Below are 19,677 nucleotides of genomic sequence, written 5' to 3'. Positions count from 1 at the left end.
CTGACTGAGAGTGAGACAGTGTGTATGCTGACAGAACTGAGTGTGCTGAACAGAAAGGTTACAGAAACTTCTTGACATAAGCCGAGATGTCAGAGCTGAGACCTTGGACGTGCTCAAAACCGTTTCCACCAAGATGGGCTCTGTCCCTCAGGAGACTGAAGGAGCTGGCGAGCCAGCGAGCACTCAGTTAAATGTCGTCTTAATTTGGAAAGCGCAGAGGGACATTTTTTATCAATAGTCAGCCGTCCTCCAGCACCAGGAGGGCAATGCAGTGCTCACTCGGAGCCTGGGGGCCGTCCTGAGATTGACAGGAAGCCTCCTTGTCTGTTACCCAACTTCAGCTTGGCAGTTCACTGATCCCTACCTCTCCGCTTACTGAAATGAGTGAGATGGCAACTACCACCCTTGGGACTCTGGAGAGAACCAAATCTCCAACACGAGAAGAGAGGACAGGGGAGGGGAGGGAGGAGTTTTAGCACAGGCTCAGCCTGGCACATAGTGTGTACCTAGAAAATAGGTCAGTGTTTTCCAGTCCCTACTGAGTACTGGGCACAATATAATGGGTCTGGGGTGGGGGGCACGATCAGAAACGCTCATTCAACAAACATTTTATATTTGCTGAGCAATTACTACAGGTCAGAAGTAGCACTAGGAATGGCAGTCAGGGGAGGGGTATACAGAATCATTCATTCAACAGATATTTTAAAGCACCTCCTATGTTGCTGGGTAGGTTTGGTGCTGGTGTCCGGTGGAGAAAAGACACTGCATAGAATCCCTCATTCACTGAATGAATATTTACTGAACATTTACTAAGTGCCCTGCCCTGTATTAGCACTGAAGATATAATGAACCAAACAGCCTCATTCCCTCCACAGTATCAGGGCTCCCTGAATACAGCATCTCCGGATGAGGAAACTGAGGCAGCAGAGCCTTGCGCAAAGGGCTCATTGCTGAGGGCATCGGGGCTCGAACCTCGGGTCATCCTGACCCAGGCTGGCCCTGCTAACAAAGGCCACCTCCCTAGCCTCCCCTCACATTTCCTTTCAGGGCACTAACAATGAGTCGTTAATAACGGAATTTTAATGGCAAAAGCACAGCAGTTCCAGGGTCTGCGAGGAAGCCCATCCCCTGGGCTGTACAGAGACCGTAGGGACTGAACCGCGAGGATTCTTGGCCCCTTGACAGCATTTCTCTCACGACTCTTTCATCCTTCCTGCTCCACAAGGAGAGCTTAAAAATATCCTCCCTCCACATTTGGTACCCTAAATTGGATCAGCACTTAACTTATAACGACGGAGAGGGAGGGAGAACCCTATTTGGCCATCAACACAGAAGGCCCTGGGTCCCCGGACTGTGTGAACTGCCCTTCTGCCCCAGGCATGGCCAGAGGAGCCCATAATCGGAGAACCCCGAGTGACAATAGGAGGGGAAGAGGCTGGCAAGTGGAGCTCCATGGGAAGGCAGGAAGTGACACTTTACACAGAGGGTGCCCCCGGGAAGGTTCATCGGTGATCTGCAGGGAGCCACGCTCTGCACCGGACTCTATGAGGGAAGCATTGGGTTAACCAAGTTCTTTGCTGCAGGACTTCTTGGAACGTTGAATATGCTGACGTGCATCGTGCATCTATAAAAAGGGGACGTCTAGTACACTGTTTCCCAAACTTATTTGACCACAGAAATCTTTTTTTTTTTTTTTTGCAGAGAGCTTAGTGCACTGCACAGCTTAAAAACCGGAGCTTTAACCAATGTGTGTATTGAGCCCTTACCTGCACGACGGGACCTTGTGCTAAGTGCTGAGGATACTGGAATCCAAAGACAAAGTCCCTGCTTCCAAGGAGCCATCTGTGGAAGAAAACCACATGAAGGGACCAGTGGGGGTGAGGCCAGTGTGCAGGGCAGCCCTGGAAAGGGAGCAGAGGACAGGAGAGGCGCCCGAGCTGGAGGAAGCTTAGGGCTCCAGCAGTGAGAGGAAGTTGCTGGGAAAAGTGTGATGAGACCACTAGAGGCTGGGGAGGGGGGCGGGCAGCAGACAGGGAAATGTGGACAACTCCCCTCCTCAAATCCTCCCCGCTTTGAGCTGGCCATGCTGGGTGGTCTTTCGCATTTGGACAGTTCCTAGGGGGTTTGGGCCTCAGTCCCTCCCACCCCCCCACCCCCGTCCTCAACCACATCTCTGCTATTGAACTTGGGCTAACATCCAGAAGCCGGGGAACAGCTATGCACAAATTCAGTAATTGGAATCATTAGCGTTGACTCAGAAATCATTTTTTGCTATGTCTCTCTCTTGGAGAAGCTTTTAAGACCCTTTAAATTGGTTAATGGAGAGTTTAGAGATGAGGATGGAGCCTCGGCTTTCTGCTTCCCCTGCCCGTCTCCCTGGCTTTCCCCAACATACTCAAGGGCAAGAGTGATGAGATAATCCAGTATCAGTTTTATTAAACTCCCATCCATTTCCGGCACAAACCTTTCACAAAAGAGGATCTCAAAATCTACACTCTCCTGCTCCAAGACTCCAAGGGCCCAATTGCCATTTACCCCCTCGTATCGGCAGGATGATAGTAACGCTTTCACCTAAAATTACAGTGAGAACTGTGCAAAAGAGCCCTGGGCCAGGAGTTGGGAGGCTGGGGTCCTTGTCCTGGGCTGGTGACTCATAAAGCCAGGTAACCATGGGCATCACTCTGCCTCCTCAGGCCTAAGTGAGCACCAACGTCCTTTCTGCAGTGAAATGCCCTACATCAGCCCTGGAGGGTAGGAGGGCAGACACTGCTGCCCTTGGTCTACAATTGAGGAAACAACACAGCAAGTCAGGCCACTGCTTCAAGGTGACGTGGCCAGAACCTGGATCTTTACACACTTTCTTCTTCTGTACTGTGCTGGGCAGGTACTTAAGGTTCTTTGGGAAGGCGGGTGAACATCTGGCCTCTTTTCTGGGATTCAAGTTGTGGTATCTCTCTGAGAACTTGCAGGCTCCATCTCTAGGGCTGAGTGAAGTGCGAAGGTCTGAAAAAGTCAAGCAGCTGCATCAGGCATTTAGACACCAAACTCCTTCCTTCCAAATCAAAGGTGAAATGGAGACAGTCGGGAATCCATTGGGGATGAACAAAAGCGGACGTCATTCAGCGTTTCCTGAGTTTTAGGCATTCATGAAACCACCCCATGACTTCTGCCACCTCTCTGGATCTGTGCTCCCCTTTACGCAATGTCACAACGTTTTTTCTCTACTTGACTCATTATTTTTAATATCTGTGACACTATGACATGCTAATCGCATTTTTATAATATATATTAATATACAAACGCTAAAATTAAAAAATATTAGTTTGAATACTACCTAAAATCCTCTGGTGAAGCACTGGAGGCACACACATCAGACGCTGGCAAAAAATGATGTGGTCTAAGCCTGAGGAAATCGAAGACTGGCAAGGGGGACGGGAAGGGATTTGCTCCAAGGCAAAGGCTAAGGCGAGGACCAGGGTCCCTGGACCCTTCAGTAAAGTTTTTCACAGGTCACTGAACGAATCTTTTTTTATGCACAGAACAGAAATGACTGTGAATGGGGAATTCCCTGGCAGTCCAGTGGTTAGGGCTCGGCGCTTTCACTACTGAGGCCGCTGGTTCAATCCCTGGTTGGGGAACTAAGATCCTCACAAGCCGTGTGGCGTGGCCAAAAAATGAATGTGTCCACTGCCCATTTGTGAGGCTGAGGCTACCAACTAGGGGAAATGGTCAAAGTCATTTATTAGCCATGCACTTGAAATTGCTTGGGAACCTGAGCCCCCATGGAATTTCTACCCTGTAAAGGGATACTGACACCCTGTCTTTTTTGCTGCCATCCCATCTCCTCCCTGCCCGCCCCTCCCCCCAGCACCAGTGAGAGGTACCGGTGACTGCATTTTATCTCACCTTAGCCAAAACCCAGTCTGACGAGACTCCTTTCCAAGGGGTAGGGGTGTGGGAGAACAGCCCTGCTGGGGGATCCGGGGCTGGCTCTGAGACGAGCGCTTCTATAGAGGAGGCCAAGGTTCCCTGTGCTCGAGGCATGTGGCAGGCACGAGGCTCCTGCCAGCAAGGTGTTCAGGCTGCAGAGGGAGGGGCTGGAAAACGACTTCAATCCTCTCACTGCCAGGTCGCTGGGCCCCGGGGCTGCAAGGAGAGGCGAGAGCAACTCTTAACTCAGGCTGTGTTCTTAGACTCCTCCTTTGGAGCAGGGGCTTCTTAAAGGACTTGGTTCCCCTGGCACTACTAACCCAGGTCAGCCCGAAAGAGTCAGGAGTGAGCAGGGCTCCCAGAGCCCTAGATGGTAAGTCAGGGCACGGAGACAGCCTTGGGATGGTGTCTCTCCTGACAAGTCATTGGAGTGACTACCATTTATTCAACACCTACTGTGTGCCAGGCTGTGCTAAGCCCTTTGCTGTCATCTCATTTAATCTCAGTGCGGTGGCTTCTCTTGTTGTGGAGCACGGGCTCTAGGCACATGGGCTCAGTAGTTGTGGCTTGTGGGCTCTAGAGCGCAGGCTCGGTAGTTGTGGCGCACGGGCTTTGTTGCTCCGCAGCATGTGGGATCTTCCCGGACCAGGGCTCGAACCCGTGTCCCCTGCATTGGCAGGCAGATGCTTAACCACTGCGCCACCACGGAAGTCCCATCTCATTTAATCTTTACAATCTAATGAGTTTTCAGGGGTGAAGAAACAGAGGTGCAAAGACATACAGGCCAAGTTCAGGAATAGAGCAGGGGTTAAAACTCGGGTTTGATTTGTCTGACTCAAAAAGCTGTGCTCGTTCCCACCAATGGAGCAGAGGTAACAAAGAGACCAAAGGCTACTGCCACCCCCTTCTCTGTCACAGGGTACTGAGCTCGGGGAGGCACCTGCTGGCTTTGACTCTCATCTGTACCTGCTGCCTCCATGGAAAAGAGGGTCCGCAGCCTCTCCTGGGCAGGCGCATTCCCCAGAGCTGCTGACTGCTGGTAGCATCTCACAGCCTCTCCCAGATTCCTCTGCACACCAAGGCCCTTCTCATAGCAAATTCCCAAGTGGTACCTGCTCTGTGAATCCTAAAGGAGAAGACGGACAGACACACGAATGCCCACGCATGCAGGACTGAAGAACTGAAACGCTGGGGCAGGAGGAAGGTGCAGCAGTCAGCAGGCCGGTGCTTCACCCCTGCAGGGTCAGGCCCAGCTGCAACCCTCCCTGGACCAAGGGATCTCAACTGTGAAGAGCCAGAGGCCCAGAACAGAGGACACAGGGATCCCTCCACCCAGGGAGCTTCCGGCCAGAGCAGCGTGGAGGCTTCTTGTGCTGAAAGTGTGCAGAAGTGAAGGCTGCGGGAAGCACTTCGCCCTGCTCTGGGAGCCCAGGGAGTCGGGCTCCTATGTTATCCTGAAAGAGCCAGGAGCAAGGGTGGAGGCTGGGCTTCCGAAGGCCCTGAATGCCTTCCTGATCTCTACCCAGAGAGCTACAAAGCATACATTACAGAGAACATGTTTCTCCTCCTTTGAAACGTTAAAAGGCTAATCTCTTTGTCCCTGGCTCTGGATCCTCTCTCCCCTCTCACTGAGAATTAGGCTCCTGGGAGAGGCAGTATCAGGTAGGGAGCAGAAGCCCAATCTCTACAGCCAGACGCCTGGGTTCCAATCTTGGCTCCACCACTTACCAGCTGTGTAACCTCGGGCATCATATTCTGTGTCTCTGTGCCTCAGTTTCCTCATCTGTAAAGTAGGCATAATAAGAGCACCTACCTTATTACCCTGTCGTGAGGATTAAACGTGTCAGTATGTGGAAAGGGCTTAGATTAGTGTTATTATTTTCACGCCTTTAGTTGCCCACATCATTCATCTCTCCCTCTCTGTAATGAACATTTTCATTATATTCAATCTCCCAACCATGGTTCTATTTCTCGTCTACGCTCTAAAGAGTTTCTGTAACATGTAGGTCAAAGTCTATGTAATAAATATGGTGGACTCGTGGCTACAGGCCAGCGTAGGACAGTTAGGCCAAAACACCCATGCTGTTATGTGTGTGTCACACAACATCCCTCTGTGCACTTCTCCTGGCGTGCTGGGTGACTGATGCCAGCCAGGGTGCCCCCAGGCTTGTCCCACACATGGTCACACAACCCACTGAGCGCAAGGAAGACTCTGGGGCTCTTTCATAGAAAGACAGGCACACAGGCAGGTACAGTTTGATGACATTGGTCCCCTTTTGACGGCTACTGCAGATACTTTGGACAACACCGAGTGAAAAAGGAGAAGTATTCTGATGCCCAAGAATTCAATAACACTATCACTGTGTTGGCCAGGAAGTAAAGAGAAGCAGCAGCCCCTATGCTGGGAAATTCTAGTACATGGCCACTGCTGGCTTTAACCCAGGGCTCCTGGTCCTTTAAGATACAACTCAAAAAATATACTGGTCAAAGACACTTGAGGATACAGCAAACCCACAGATGCCTTTTCAGTAATTCACAGTGACATAAAGCTCTGAGATTTCCTGCATTAAAGATACCTGTTTAACAAAGTATTTCCCAAACCCATCTGACCATTTTTCCCTCGTATGATTTATAAACGTTCCATGGAACTAATGCTCTGTGGAGCAAACTCCATGCTGCCTGGATGCCAACCCCTAGGTGACAGACGACCAGACATCCTCTACCCCCCCCAGACTGCTCAATGTCTTCACCTCACGCGTCTTCTGACTTCCCTGGACTAAGCCACTTGTGATGGCGCACCTTCCACGTGTACACTTTACAAAGCACTTTCACACTTATTATCTCAGATTTTGATCCTCACGACAACCCCGTGAAGTGGTAGACAGGTCAGGCAGGCACTAGTATCCCAATCTTAGAGATGAGGAAAACAAGAAGTGACCAGCCCAGTAGTATGCCAGTAAATGTTTAACAACCAGCTCTCCAAGGGAAAAAGCCCTGTTTTGTAGCATTTGGCAATTCTGTGGTGCTAATGCTCTCCCCATAGCTGATTTCAAGCTAACAACAATTCTCGCAGGCTGGTACAAGCCAGTGCCAGCACACCACTGGACCTGTCCAAGGGGCACACAGTAAGTCAGCAAGAGTTAAGGCTTGAAGCCAGCCCAATGCTCTTATCAACTGTCTCCTAGGCACGGTACCAGTTCCAAAATCCCTTCCTTTATCAGACTTGATCCCCATCATGCCTGGATATGGACACCTCATACCCCATTGTTGGCTGCAAGCCAAAGATATTTCACGGCTCTCTGCTCGTCCAGGTATGCCTCCTTGGTGAAGAGCACCCCGAGAAAAGCTTGGGCCTGTGGTCAAGGAGGAAGGAAAAAGGTATCTTGGTCACTGCCAGGCCCCACCTGCCCCAAGTGCCCAGGAGTGACCCCACCAATGGCACTCACCTCTCTCAAGCCTGAGTCTGCAGCATGCTTCAGCAGGGACACTGCCCTTTGCTGCTCAGGGTCCCACGAGGAGGCTGGATCCTGCAGCAGGCACCTGGCATAGCGGTACTGAGCCAGGTTGTGGCCCTGGCTGGCAGCCAGCTGGTAGTAAAAGGCTGCCTGGGGCAAAGGGAGAAACATCCAGTCAACTGGTAACTCTGTACGCTGCCTTTTTATGGAGTGAAGTGTTTAATTAAATAACACATAATCATTATAGATTAGTCAGAAAATACAGAGAAGCCAAAAATAGAAACAAAATTCCAAGAAATCCTGCCTCCTAAAGATCATTCTCTGTTAACATTTTAGCGTACAATCTTGCAAATTTCTTCCCCCCCCGTACTGTATGTATTAACATATATACACAAATATGTTAATATACACTCACACACATATATAAATGTGTGTGTGTATGTGTGTGTGTAGGAAGAAAGGGAGAGAGAGAAAACTACACTCACTGTTTTTTGTAACCTATTTTGTAACCTATTCTTTTTCATTTAACAATACACCATGAATATCTTTCCCTGCAAATAAATATAGATCTAGCATATCATTTTTAAGGCCCACATAGATGTTATTAACCAATTCTCTGTTGAAGGAACTTCAAGTTTCTTCCCATTTATTGGCCATCGTAGACAATTCTAAGAAACTGTTATATATAAATTCTTATATATAACATCTATGCATACTTATCCTACTTTTTAGAATTAATTGATCCATTCATCAAGGTAACGTTCTAGGTCGTGAGGATACAGCTGCAAAGAAGAAAGACAAGGTCCCCGGCCTTCCTGTGTTTTGAGTCTAAATTCCTAGAAGCTGGAGACTTCTTTCTTAGTTTTCCCTCCGGGCTGGAAGAGAGAAGCTGGACTTTCCCAAGCCCTGCCCACTGCTCATTTCTGGAGGTCACTCTGGGCGGTGCAGCACAGGCCATGGGCCTGGGGGCAGGGAGGAAGTGTAGTACCTTGCCGAGGTCCCTGGGGGTGCCTCTGCCGTGCTCGTGACACAAGCCCACATTGTACTGCGCTTTGCTGTAGCCACGGTCTGCTGCTTTCTGGAAGTAAGAAAAGGCTGCCATGTAGTCTCCATCCCTCATGTTCTCTGTCCCTGTAAGAAAGCACTAGGCGTAAACATAGCTTCCTCTGTGAACTTCCCCACATTCTTAGTCAGATACCCACATGCTCCTTCCTTTCTTTTCCTTTCTTTTTAGACACTTCGCATGCACTTCCATCCTCTGAATATTTCGCTGGTTTGCCATAGGTATCAGTGGGTTCTGCCCTCCTGTACACCATCCTCCTCTTGGTAACAACATCCTAATTTCCCTTTGGGAACAGCCCTTCCCCCCAGTGCTGCCAATCAGTGTGCCTGCCCTCTTCCCAACCAATGAGACCCTCTCTCAGGAATCTGAATCTTGATCAGGCTGCAACAGGAAAGAAAACAGCTTCCGCAGGTTTATTCTGATGGCAGCACTCTGAAGACGCTGTTTCTCAGTTACTGCTGCATGCATCCCTGGAGTCTCTCTGATTCCTGTTCTTTCTGAGGCTTGGCAAGTCAATAGATCCCAACAGATTCCTTTTGTGCTTAGGTTAGCCAAAGTGGTTTTAGGCTGCTTGTAACCAACATAACATAACTGATTCAGCTGACACTGTCAATCTTGCTTTATGAGGACACTGTGAGAGAATATAAGAAAGAGAGCCCAGCTCCAAAGCCCATGTTCTCTTTATCATCCAAACGAAAAGGAAAACAGGGAAGGGGCTGAGCACAGCCTACTCTCAACTCTAAGCCTTTGCTCAAGCTGTTTCTCCTGCCTGGGATACCTTTTTCTGCCTCTATCATCAGTCCTTCCCAACCTGTTTCTGTTCTAGAATCTTCAGACCACACTCAGGCTTTAAACACTCTTTCGGCACTTACTTCACACACAAGCCTTTTTCTAGGAACTGAACTGTTTCAAGAGTACAAGCCCTGTCTCCTCAATTAGACTGTAAAATCCTGGAGGCAGAAGCAGAAAAAGAATGTAGAAGAAATAACTTTGCATAGGGTGAAAGCTCTATACAAATGCAAAATATGATTATGGCTTATGCTCCCTTTGTGTTCTGCCACAGTGCTTAGCACTTGCTGAATAAATGAATATGCATATGAAGGAAGGAATGGGCAAGAAAATTCGCAGAAGACTGTCTGCCCGTGAAACATCACAAAAAGCCAATGAGGCAGAAGCCGGGTTCCATTCGGCCAGCAGAGAATGAGTCACCTCCTGGCTGCCTGAAAACTCACTGTCAAGGGTTCACAGAGCCCTCTGTCCTTGAGGAGAAGACTCGAGAGGGCACAGGATCCCACCCTGTCCCCATCCCCCACACCGGATCCTCTGCCTCTAACCTAAACCAAGTCACCACCATGTTTTGCTTAGCCATCAGTAACAGCTCCAATCTAGTCGCCTGTTTCCCCTCTGGCATTCCTATGACCTGCCTCTGTCTACACAGCAGGCAGAGAGATCTTCGGGAAAGTAAATCAGATCACATGACTACCCCCACTTCCTGCTCCAGCGTAAAACACTCCAGTGGCTTCCTGGCTCGCTTAGAAGCACCACACGCCACCATGGCTCAGAAGGCCTGATCTGATCTGGCCCCTGCCTGCTTCTCTGACTTCATCTCTTTCTACTCTCCTGGTGATCGCTAAACTACAACCACGCTCACCCTTTTTGTTCCTTTAACAAACAAAACTCAATCCTGCCTCAGGACCTTTGCACTTGCTGTTCCCTTTACTTGGAAAGCTTTCTCCAGATGGAAACAAGACTGGCTTGTTTTTGTCAGTCCGGTCAAGGATCTTTCCATCCACGAGGCCTTCCAAAGCAAAGCTGCTCCTTGACCAAGTCACTAATGCATACCCCTGTTTAATTTTCTCCATAACATTTATCACTATCTGAAATTCTCTTTGTTTTTTTTTCAAAGCTGCTCCTTGACCAAGTCACTAATGCATACCCCTGTTTAATTTTCTCCATAACATTTATCACTATCTGAAATTCTCTTTGTTTTTTTTTCAAAGCTGCTCCTTGACCAAGTCACTAATGCATACCCCTGTTTAATTTTCTCCATAACATTTATCACTATCTGAAATTCTCTTTGTTTTTTTTTCAAAGCTGCTCCTTGACCAAGTCACTAATGCATACCCCTGTTTAATTTTCTCCATAACATTTATCACTATCTGAAATTCTCTTTGTTTTTTTTTTGTTTTTTTTTTTTTTGCGGTATGCAGGCCTCTCACTGTTGTGGCCTCTCCCGTTGCAGAGCACAGGCTCCGGATGCGCAGGCTCAGCGGCCATGGCTCCGCGGCATGTGGTATCTTCCCGGACCAGGGCACGAACCCTTGTCCCCTGCATCAGCAGGCGGACTCTCAACCACTGTGCCATCAGGGAAGCCCTGAAATTCCCTTTTTTATTTGTTTACCAGTTTGTTGTTTTTCTCTCCCTCAACTCACATGGAAGCTCCATGAGAGTAAGGACCTTGTCTTGTGAATCACTGTGCCCCCAACACCTAAACTAAGCCCTAACCAAAGGTGAATGCTTAATGCATTTGTACTGAATGAATCCTAGCCTCTCACTCACTTGCCCACTAGAGTCCAGGAGATGCTGCTGGCAGTCTGGGTCTCCACATGAGAAAGCCTGAAAGAAGCCAAGTCACTGCAGAGAATAGGACAAATGGTGGAGAGGAATCTGGAGTCTCCAGATGTGGGTTAAGGAAGGGCACTTGAGGGCCTGCTCCAAATCTCAGGAGCCTGTTCTTGCCTAAGTGTGGCAGAAAATTCAAGGTGTCATTCAAGATTTATTTTCCCCTTCTTACACAGTAACCGAATTTTCAGGTAAGCACATGGTCATTCAGCTAAGGACTCTATTTTCCAGGCTCCTCTGTGACTAGGTAAGGCCGTGAGCCTTCATTCTGGACAATGATTTGTGTAACTTTTAGGTTGGGGAGGAGTGGTCCTTTAGTTTTCCCACCTTTCCCTTCTAGCTAGCTAGAATTTGGATATGAGGCAAACTGAACCTTGAGATGGGAGCCCATTTTAAGAAGGGCAGAACCATTTGACTGAGAATAGGTCCCTGACACCACTGTGCCACCATGCCAGACTTGGTCGACCTACCTGGGAGAAAATAAACTCTCTCTTATGTAAACCACTCCCTGCCCTGACTCTACTTGACCTACCGCATACCCTTTCCATTTTCCCATCCACCCTCCTTGAGACAGGGTCCACCCAGTTACCCAGGAAGTTGAAAGCGATGGAAACACTGAGCTGGAAGAGCTGCTGAATGGAAGTCATGGCCTCCTCGAGGGAAAGACTTTTTGATTTATCTTGTTCCTGGGGAATAAATATAAAGACTCATCATGGGACAGTTCACTGGGATTGCCACCTGTCTAGGGGAATGTTACAGGGATCCAGGTGGCCAAATCTGGACAATACCTGCTTTTCGCCAGTGGGCTGAGGCTGGGCTGGCTTTGCCTTGGACTTGAAGCTACTGCTGGCATGCAGGAAGCCGGCGTCACTGGGATCTGCAAGGGAAAAGGCAAAGGAGGAAGGTGTTAGTTCTCCTTTTCTCTCACTCCCCCAGTCCACAGAGCCCTCCATCCAGCACCACTGCCAGGAGCCAAAATCATTCCAACTTGCCCCAGAAAGCATGGGGGCTCACAGGAATGACAATTCCCCAATGTGGCATATGCAACAACAAATGTCCACCTGCCCAACTCCCCACCCCACCACCGCCTTCTGCTGATTTTAGGAGGTGGGACCATACCTTCCTCAGAGGCACCCTGAAGACCAGTTGTTCTCAAGGAGCTGGGTGAAGAGAGGCTCTCAGGCCGAGTGGAGGGTTCTTCCTGGCCCAGCCTGAGTTCCCTGAGGCCAGTGTGCCTGGGAGCCGGGCTATCAGGGCTGGGCAGAATGTGTCTCCGCAGTGCTGGAAAGAGCCAGTGAGAGCAGTCACGTCAGAAGGGGATAGGTTCAGCCTGCTGGGGCTGACTGAGCCCTCCCTGAGGCTTCGCGGACCAAAGGAAGAATCTAGAAACTCCTGAGACATGTCCTTCACATGCCTCCTCCTCCATTTCCTTGGCTGGCTTCCCTCTGCAGGGGTGGAGAGGGGCCCACATTTATGCTGATCCCCACACCCCAAGCATAAATCGCTCCTTGGCTTGAATTCTTCCAGTCGCAGGGAGGGATCTACTTTATTCACTGTTCTAGCCCCAGCACTTAGCACTTAGTTTGATGGTTGATATTGATTATGATTATAATCATAATACTAAGGGCAAGAACTTAAACCGCTACTTACTGAGCACATACTACATGCCAGGCACTGTTCTAAGTCCTCGACATGTATTAACTCATTTAGTCCTTCCAAGAAACCTGTGGGGGTGGGTTTTACTATTTCCCCATTCTATAGGTGAAGAAACTGAGGCACAGGGAAGTTAAAAGCGACTCATCCAGGGACATCAAACTAGTATCAGCAGTTCTGGGCTTGAACCGTGACAACGTGACTCCAGAGCCTTAATCACCATGCTGCACTGCCTCTGTACCATGGCACATGATAGCCATTCAATAAAGATTCACTTGTTGATGAATGACTGACCAGAGAATGACCTAACTGGCTGAGGAGTGGGCAGGAAGCCACTCCTAGGATCTAAAATAACCTGGACACCTGCGGGGCTCTGTCAATGGAAGGGGAGGGGAGGACATGGGAGGGGCCTGGAGGACAGGCGTGGCCCACACACCGGGTGGACAGACCTTCCTCCCATTCCTCTTCCTCTGACTGCAGATAGGAGAGGCAAGGAGCTGCTGACGGCTCTTTTCCTGAGGTGTGTCCAGAGATGCTTCCTGGCCCAGAGAAACTCCCAGCCCAGCTCTCCTGTCCCCGGGACTGAGAACTCACAGGAGCGCGGTTGCCTCAAGGGAGATGAGAGGAAACGGTCCAGAGGACTGCGCCAAAAGCAGCGCTCCGCTTGCCGAGGTCCTGCTGGCACGGACGCCTGGAAGTGGATCTGCCTTGCCAGCTGCAGGGCCAGCACGGCCAGGGTGCCCTGAGGAAGACAGCACTTCAGGGGACACAGCTCTCCACCAGTCAACTCCTTCAGTCTCCGCCTACATCTCCAACATCACTTCCTCGAGAAATCCTTCCTGACTCCTGGCTGTAGCCGCTCCCCCACTGCGCACTCTCGTAAGCACCCGAACTTCCCCCATGGAGCCCTGATCACACTGGTACTCAAACAGCCATCTCTACAATTACTCACCAAGGTCTGTCTCTCCTGTTAGTCTCTAAGCACCACGAGGGAGGAACCATGTCTGTTTTGCTCACCTAGGTATCCCCAGAGCCTAGCAGAGCACTAAGATACAGCACGAATAAATACATGCTGAATAAACGCCTGAGCGAGTGACTGAATAAACAAAATCTAAGCAGGCAAAAAGATAACATGGCAAGTTTGGGCTTGGGCACACGTGCAGCCAAATGCAGACGGGTCAGAGCTCCCCATCAGGCTCCCTCCTTCTCTAGCCTGGCACAACTCCTCCCCCATCCCAAAGCCACCCCACCACACACATTCACAGCTACAGGCTTGTCGTGGGTGTCTCTTCTCCAACAGGTCTGCAGAAGACCTAAGCTAGCTCCTAGCCCAGTGACTGCTTGGTTTTCCCTGTCCCTTCCTGTGTTATGCACGAGAAAAGACACCCAAATACTTATTTGTTGCAACAGGCACTGTCTACAATGGCAAACAAGACAGACCCAGTCTCTGCCCTCATGGAGTTCATACCTTCACTGAGGGAGAAAGACGACATCCAAGTACACAGAGAAATAATATAACTACAAATTATGCTAAATGCCGCTAAGGAAACAAATCAAGAGTTTACACAGGGCATAAAAGGGACTCCTGACAAGACAGGAGTAGAGGAAAGCCTGTCTGTAGAAGTGATGTGTGTGCTGAGACCTGAAGGAAGAGAAGGTCCCAGCAATGTCAATAACAGGGATGTGTATCCATATCACTGGAGATAAGCTTGTGCTCAGGCCCTTTCACATAGGCAGTAGTGAGAGAGCTGAGGGATGGCATCAGGACCCCTGAGATGCAGACCCAGTTTTAGAAGGACTCACTATAGGATTGCCCTAGGGTTCATATCTTTGACAAAATGGAAAAACACATCCCTCTCCAGGGTGTGTTATGCCCCTAGGCCATAGCTCCCCAGAGAGAAGTGTCCCTGGCATGGAGACATTCCAGTCTCAGCTCTGCTGATGACACCAAGTTACAGATGAGACAACTGAGGCTCAGAGAGGTCAAGCCACTTGCCCAAAGTACGCAGCAGTAAAGTGAGAGGGATGAGAAGTGATGGAGACAAGTGTGACGTGAGTGCCAACTTCATTTAGAATATCTTATAAGCAGAACCTAAGAGGCAAAGATTCTGCCTTGTTAGACCTCGTGTTACTGAGCCTCTGCCTTTATAGATCAGATTTAACAAATATTTACTGAGTGACGATCATGGGTCAGGATATGTACTATGTGCTTTTACAAGCCATACTAGGTATAGCAACCAAGCTGTAGAGCATAGTAGCTAAGAGCACGAGCTCCAGAGTAAAATCTGGTTCCTCTACTGAATAGCTGTGTGACCTTAAGAGTGTTACCTAAAGTTTCAGAGCCTGAGTTTTCTCATCTATAAAATAGAGATTATATTTCCTCTGCAAGATTTTGTAAGGATTAAATAAGATGATATATATAGATACATTAATAAATTAAAAGTTAGCTATTTAGTATTATTTAATTATAAAATTCAGGAAGGCAAGAATCATATCTACCTTGTTCTCCGCTGTGTCCCTAGTACTTAGCAAAAAATGCCTGGCTCAAAGAAAGTGTTAAATAAATGTTTACTGAATGAAAGGAGGAATATATACATGGGGAGCAGGGGGAAAGGGAGCAGCAATATCTCCCCAAATATGCTCCAATGCCATGAGTTACTCAAATTTTGAGTGTGGCCACAATGATGCCCTAGCTCTTGTTTCTAGGCTATACTTCCATACAGGATCATACTCATCCACACTGAAGGACAAGGACAGGACTGGGGAAACCTTACCCATGATATGGCATCCCACAATGTGTTCCGGGAGTCACGGGCAGACATCCACTGGAAGGCAGCCTTCCATCCATGGGACCTTGGGCCCTTGCTTGTGCCTGGGCCATGGTGGCCAGACCTAGAAGATGTAAAATGTAACAGAGGCTATCAAGTTCTGTCCTAAGTGGGAGTAGAGGGAGGCTAGGGGAGCACATGGGTGACGGAATGGCAGTCTTTCACCTGTCGAAACTGGGCACAGGGACCAGCAGGTTGGAGGAGGTAGCCTGAGGCCCATCTGGGCTGGTGGACTTGGAGGTCACCCCACGGAGGCCAGGTCCCAGCAGACGGGGAAGAGCTGTGCAGAGCAAGGATCAGTCACTTTGATATGAGCAGGACTGAGGCAACAGTGGCCCCACCAATCTTCCCTCTGACGCTTGACAGAGCCCCACGCCAGGAACCCAGGAAACACTGGCACCTGCTTCTGCAGAGGTTCTTAAACAAGGATGCATACACGTGGGGATCTTTTGCTTAGTACAGAATCCAGCGTGCCACCCCAGAACCAAATAAACTAGGATCATTCAGGGTTGAGCATCAATATTTTGAAAAAGCTCCCCGGGTGATTCTGACGCCCTCCTAGGGCTGACAACCACTGTTCTAAAATGACCAGACATTCATACACAAACTCTCGCTCAATGTTTGTAGCTCTTTGTCTCTAAATCGCGCCTCTTTTCATTGGCTCCGCCTACCCCATTGGCCCCGCCCACTGCACTGGCCTCTACTCCTCTTTCATGAACTCCGCCCACCATCTCCGGGTACTTGGCTCCTTCCCCTTCCAATGGCTCCACCCATCTCCTTGGCTCTAAGTTCCACCCTCTTCCTACTAGCCGCGCCCACACCTCAAATTCGAACGGCCCCTTGACTCGGAGTGCAGTGCGGCCCCTAACGACCCCGCCTCTCTTCCGCTCTAACACCGCCCACTATTGCTTTGGCTCAGTCCTCCGGCCCGCCCCCTCCTCAATTCCAAGTCTCAGCTGCCGCAAGACCCGCGGCCGAAGGCCCTTACCTCGGCCCAGGAGTCCCGGGAGCCGCCACATGTCGTCGCCAACACCATAGAGCTCGCAGCCGAAAGAGCGCGGCGAAACCCCGGGACGGCGGCTAGAGTGGCCTCTGTGGCGCCCTCGGAGTGGCCGAGTCCCCAAGGAAGCTCACCGCCAGCCAATTAGAAGGGGGCCCAGCCGGAAGGACGGCGCTCAGCGAAAGGAAGTGGGAGGTGTAGGCGTACTGGGGCTGGCGAGGAGGTGAACTTCAGCAAGGGCAAGGGGATGTGGGCCCGGCCTCCGGTGGAAGAGGTGTCATTTGCTGCCCGCATACGAATGCAGGGGGGGGGGCGGGGGCGTCGTGCAGAGGAGGAGGGTCGCAGGGGGCGAAGCTGAACCGCCTCAGAAGAAGGACCATTGAGAAGCGGGGCGAGAGCGGCCTCGGTGGTGCCAGACGACCTTGCAGACACCATGGAGACGCGAGGGGGAGCAATCTTCCCCAGGCCCCGATGCTAGAGGAGGTGGGAGACACCAGGCCCAGTGGGTGGAGGAGAGGAACCTTAGGGTCCGACGGAGGAAACCAGTAGTACGAGCTTTCCGCCCAAGGCCATCTGCTTGGAGTTGCCCGACTGGGTAGGCGATGAAAACTGCGAGTGGGGTTCCGATTCGGGGGCATTCAGCTCTGGCTCCAGCTTTGTCTCACCATGTAGCCTCGGGCCGAGCCCTTCCCTTGTCTGGGCCTCCATCTGCCCAGTAATAGGGTCAGATGGAGTGAGCTCGGCTGGTCCTTCCTGATTTGACAAGAACAACTTGAATTGCTGCTTTCAAAATACCAAAGAGGATACTGTCCCCTTCCCCGCCCCCACGCCTGTTAATCAGAGCTCTCATCTTCAGACCCAGCCAGAGTTATCTGTGTATTCTTTTGTTGGGCAAAGACTCGGTCCTCTTTCCCCACACCTGAATCCGTGAAATAAAGGAGCTCAAAATCAAATATAAGTTGCTTACACTTTCTCCCTCCTCCTTTCTCCCAGGTAGTGACTTCTGGTTTGATGGAAGTCTCTATCTGGGGTAAAAGAGTACTGGAGGTACCTACTTTTAGACCCAGGCATGTGTATGACAGTGGTATTAAGTTGTTCAGCAACTTTTGAGCCATATGTCAGCCAGCATCCTAGAATCTGAGAAGACCGAGGAGTAAAGAGCATTTGTAGCCTCCAGGAAGACATGATCCAGTGTTTTAAGAGTGGCCTCTGGAGTCCCACAAACGGTTTGAATCCCAGCATTTGCAGCCTCCAGGAAGACATGGTCCAGTGTTTTAAGAGTGGCCTCTGGAGTCCCACAAATGGTTTGAATGGTTTCTTACTTCCTGTTATGTATTCTTGGTCAGTTTACTTAACCACTTTAAGCCTCAGGTTCTTGATCTATAAAATAGGAAAACGGATACCTCATGCAATTGTTGTGAGGCTTAAACAACACATTTAAACTGTTTAGCATAGTTCCCTGCACATCATAAGAGCCTAGTGAATGTGAGTTGCTATTAATGGCAGTGGTAGAGGAGGTGAGTATGCAAAAGGCATAGATATGTTCCAGTAGAAGCAAGAGCACTGGGTTATGGGATATCATGGAAGGATTCAGAAAAGTAGTTGCATTTGAGTTGGACCTTTAAATTTGAGTAAGAATTTACCAGGTGGAGAAGGGAGAAAGGTATTGCAAGCAGAAGAAGCAATAAACAAAGGCCCAGAAATGTGAATATTGGGAAACTTCAGAAATACCCTTGGCTTTGGGATTTGGGGCAGCCACCTTTCACATTCCTTGTGTTATTGTGTCAAAATAAAATAACAAGCATGCTGGTTCAGCTCTCTTCCTCCTCCCAGCACTTCCCAACTGTTCGAGCCCTTACTGCGCTCCACGTTTCCCAATTCCTGTAGCACTTAATTTCTTACCACACAATTTAGCAGTAATTATATGTTGTCCTGTTATTTAATTATCTCATTTGTGTAAGTCTAGTCTCCCCAGTTCTCTCCCTCAGGGCAGGGATGGCATTTTCCCATTTTGCATCCCACATAAGGCTTGACACGGAAGATAATCAAACAATACACGTTGACTTGACTGGACACTTTGTGCTGATGGTTATTACAGACAAGACCACCAGACCTCAATCCTGGGATTTACCGATTTGAGCAGAAATGTATTCATTCCGCATACATTGAAGGCCCTCCATGTTTAAAGTGAGTTAAAATTTTTTGACGATGATGTCTGTTCCTATGTGTAAAATGGCATTTTGATGTCTCTTGTCCCTAGAAGCCTGTGAATGCTAACAGACCATTTGAGTGAGGGGTACTTGGCTAGGGCAGCTGGAGTCCTCACTGACTGACACACCAGATCACCTGTTCAGTGCTGCCCAGAGGAGCACCATGGGGGATAACAACTTTGTTCCCTTGCCTTTAGCTTCTGAACTTGCAGGCCCGAACCATTAGCCATTCTCTTCTGCTCCCAACGTTGTTCTGTGTTGTTGGCTTGCGGCCCAAAGTCAATCTGACTCAGTCCCTCTACAAAGGTAAGCTGTCTTACATCGGGAACTTACTGCCCAGATGTCCAGTGAATCACCTTTCGTTGATGCCATTGTATACTCAACACGGTGAGTGGTCTAGACATTTGTTGTTGGCTTCACCTTGTAGACATTCTTAATTAGCATTCATCAAATATATGAGAGCTTATTCTGTGCTGGAGACTGTCCTGCGTGTATAACAATTTTTAAGAATGGAATGGTCCCTGCCTTCATGGAGAAAATAGTCTAGCAGGACAAACATTCAGTAGACAATTGAAATCCAGAATGGTCCTTTAGTTATGTATTGCAGCATAGCAAACTCTCCAAAATTTAGTGGCTTAAAACAATCATTTTATTATCTCTTGCAGTTCTGTGAACTGACTGGGCTCAGCTGGGCAATTCTGCTGGTCTCACTTGGGGTCTGTCATGAGGTGGCAGTCAGATGGCAGCTGGGGCTGGAGTCATATGAAGGCTCAACGAGGCCTCTTTCTTTCTCCGTGTAGTCCCAGGGCCTCTCCATCTGGGTAGCTGAACTTCTTAAATAGTGGCTCAGAGCTTCTAAAAGTACAAAAGCTGAAACTGCCAGGCTTCTTCAGCCTTAGGCCTGGAACCTGCTCAG

The 19,677-nt window shown here is 49.4% G+C and overlaps 1 protein-coding gene across 6 annotated transcripts; it reads right to left on the bottom strand.

Annotated features, from left to right (window-relative positions):
- Nucleotides 1-2,408: 2,408 nt before the first annotated feature.
- Nucleotides 2,409-17,458, bottom strand: DELE1 (DAP3 binding cell death enhancer 1). Of its 6 annotated transcripts, none has more exons than XM_024752344.1 (13): nt 16,540-17,458; nt 15,717-15,831; nt 15,498-15,615; nt 13,318-13,465; nt 12,190-12,351; nt 11,859-11,947; nt 11,660-11,756; nt 8,374-8,516; nt 7,377-7,535; nt 7,191-7,283; nt 4,897-5,056; nt 3,907-4,146; nt 2,409-3,003 (listed from the first exon to the last, which is right to left on the bottom strand). In XM_024752344.1, the coding sequence occupies exons 1-12, from the start codon at nt 16,568-16,570 to the stop codon at nt 3,908-3,910; spliced, it is 1,554 nt and encodes a 517-aa protein (XP_024608112.1). In that variant the 5' UTR covers nt 16,571-17,458; the 3' UTR covers nt 2,409-3,003; nt 3,907. The 6 variants fall into 6 exon arrangements, 5 of the variants coding, with proteins under 5 accessions (XP_024608112.1, XP_024608111.1, XP_024608114.1 ...); XR_003004085.1 differs by lacking the exon at nt 2,409-3,003 and adding an exon at nt 5,659-5,713 and having other exon boundaries at nt 4,015-4,146; nt 16,540-16,667; XM_024752343.1 differs by lacking the exon at nt 3,907-4,146 and having other exon boundaries at nt 2,412-3,003; nt 16,540-16,667.
- Between the last annotated feature and the right edge of the window lie 2,219 nt (nt 17,459-19,677).

The sequence above is a fragment of the Neophocaena asiaeorientalis genome, unplaced genomic scaffold, assembly GCF_003031525.2.
Source record: "Neophocaena asiaeorientalis asiaeorientalis breed wild unplaced genomic scaffold, Neophocaena_asiaeorientalis_V1.1 scaffold204, whole genome shotgun sequence".
In the NCBI taxonomy this organism is placed as follows: Eukaryota; Metazoa; Chordata; class Mammalia; order Artiodactyla; family Phocoenidae; genus Neophocaena; species Neophocaena asiaeorientalis.
The sequence above is the reverse complement of the archived record's forward strand: the minus strand, read 5'-3'. Positions and strand labels throughout refer to the sequence as shown.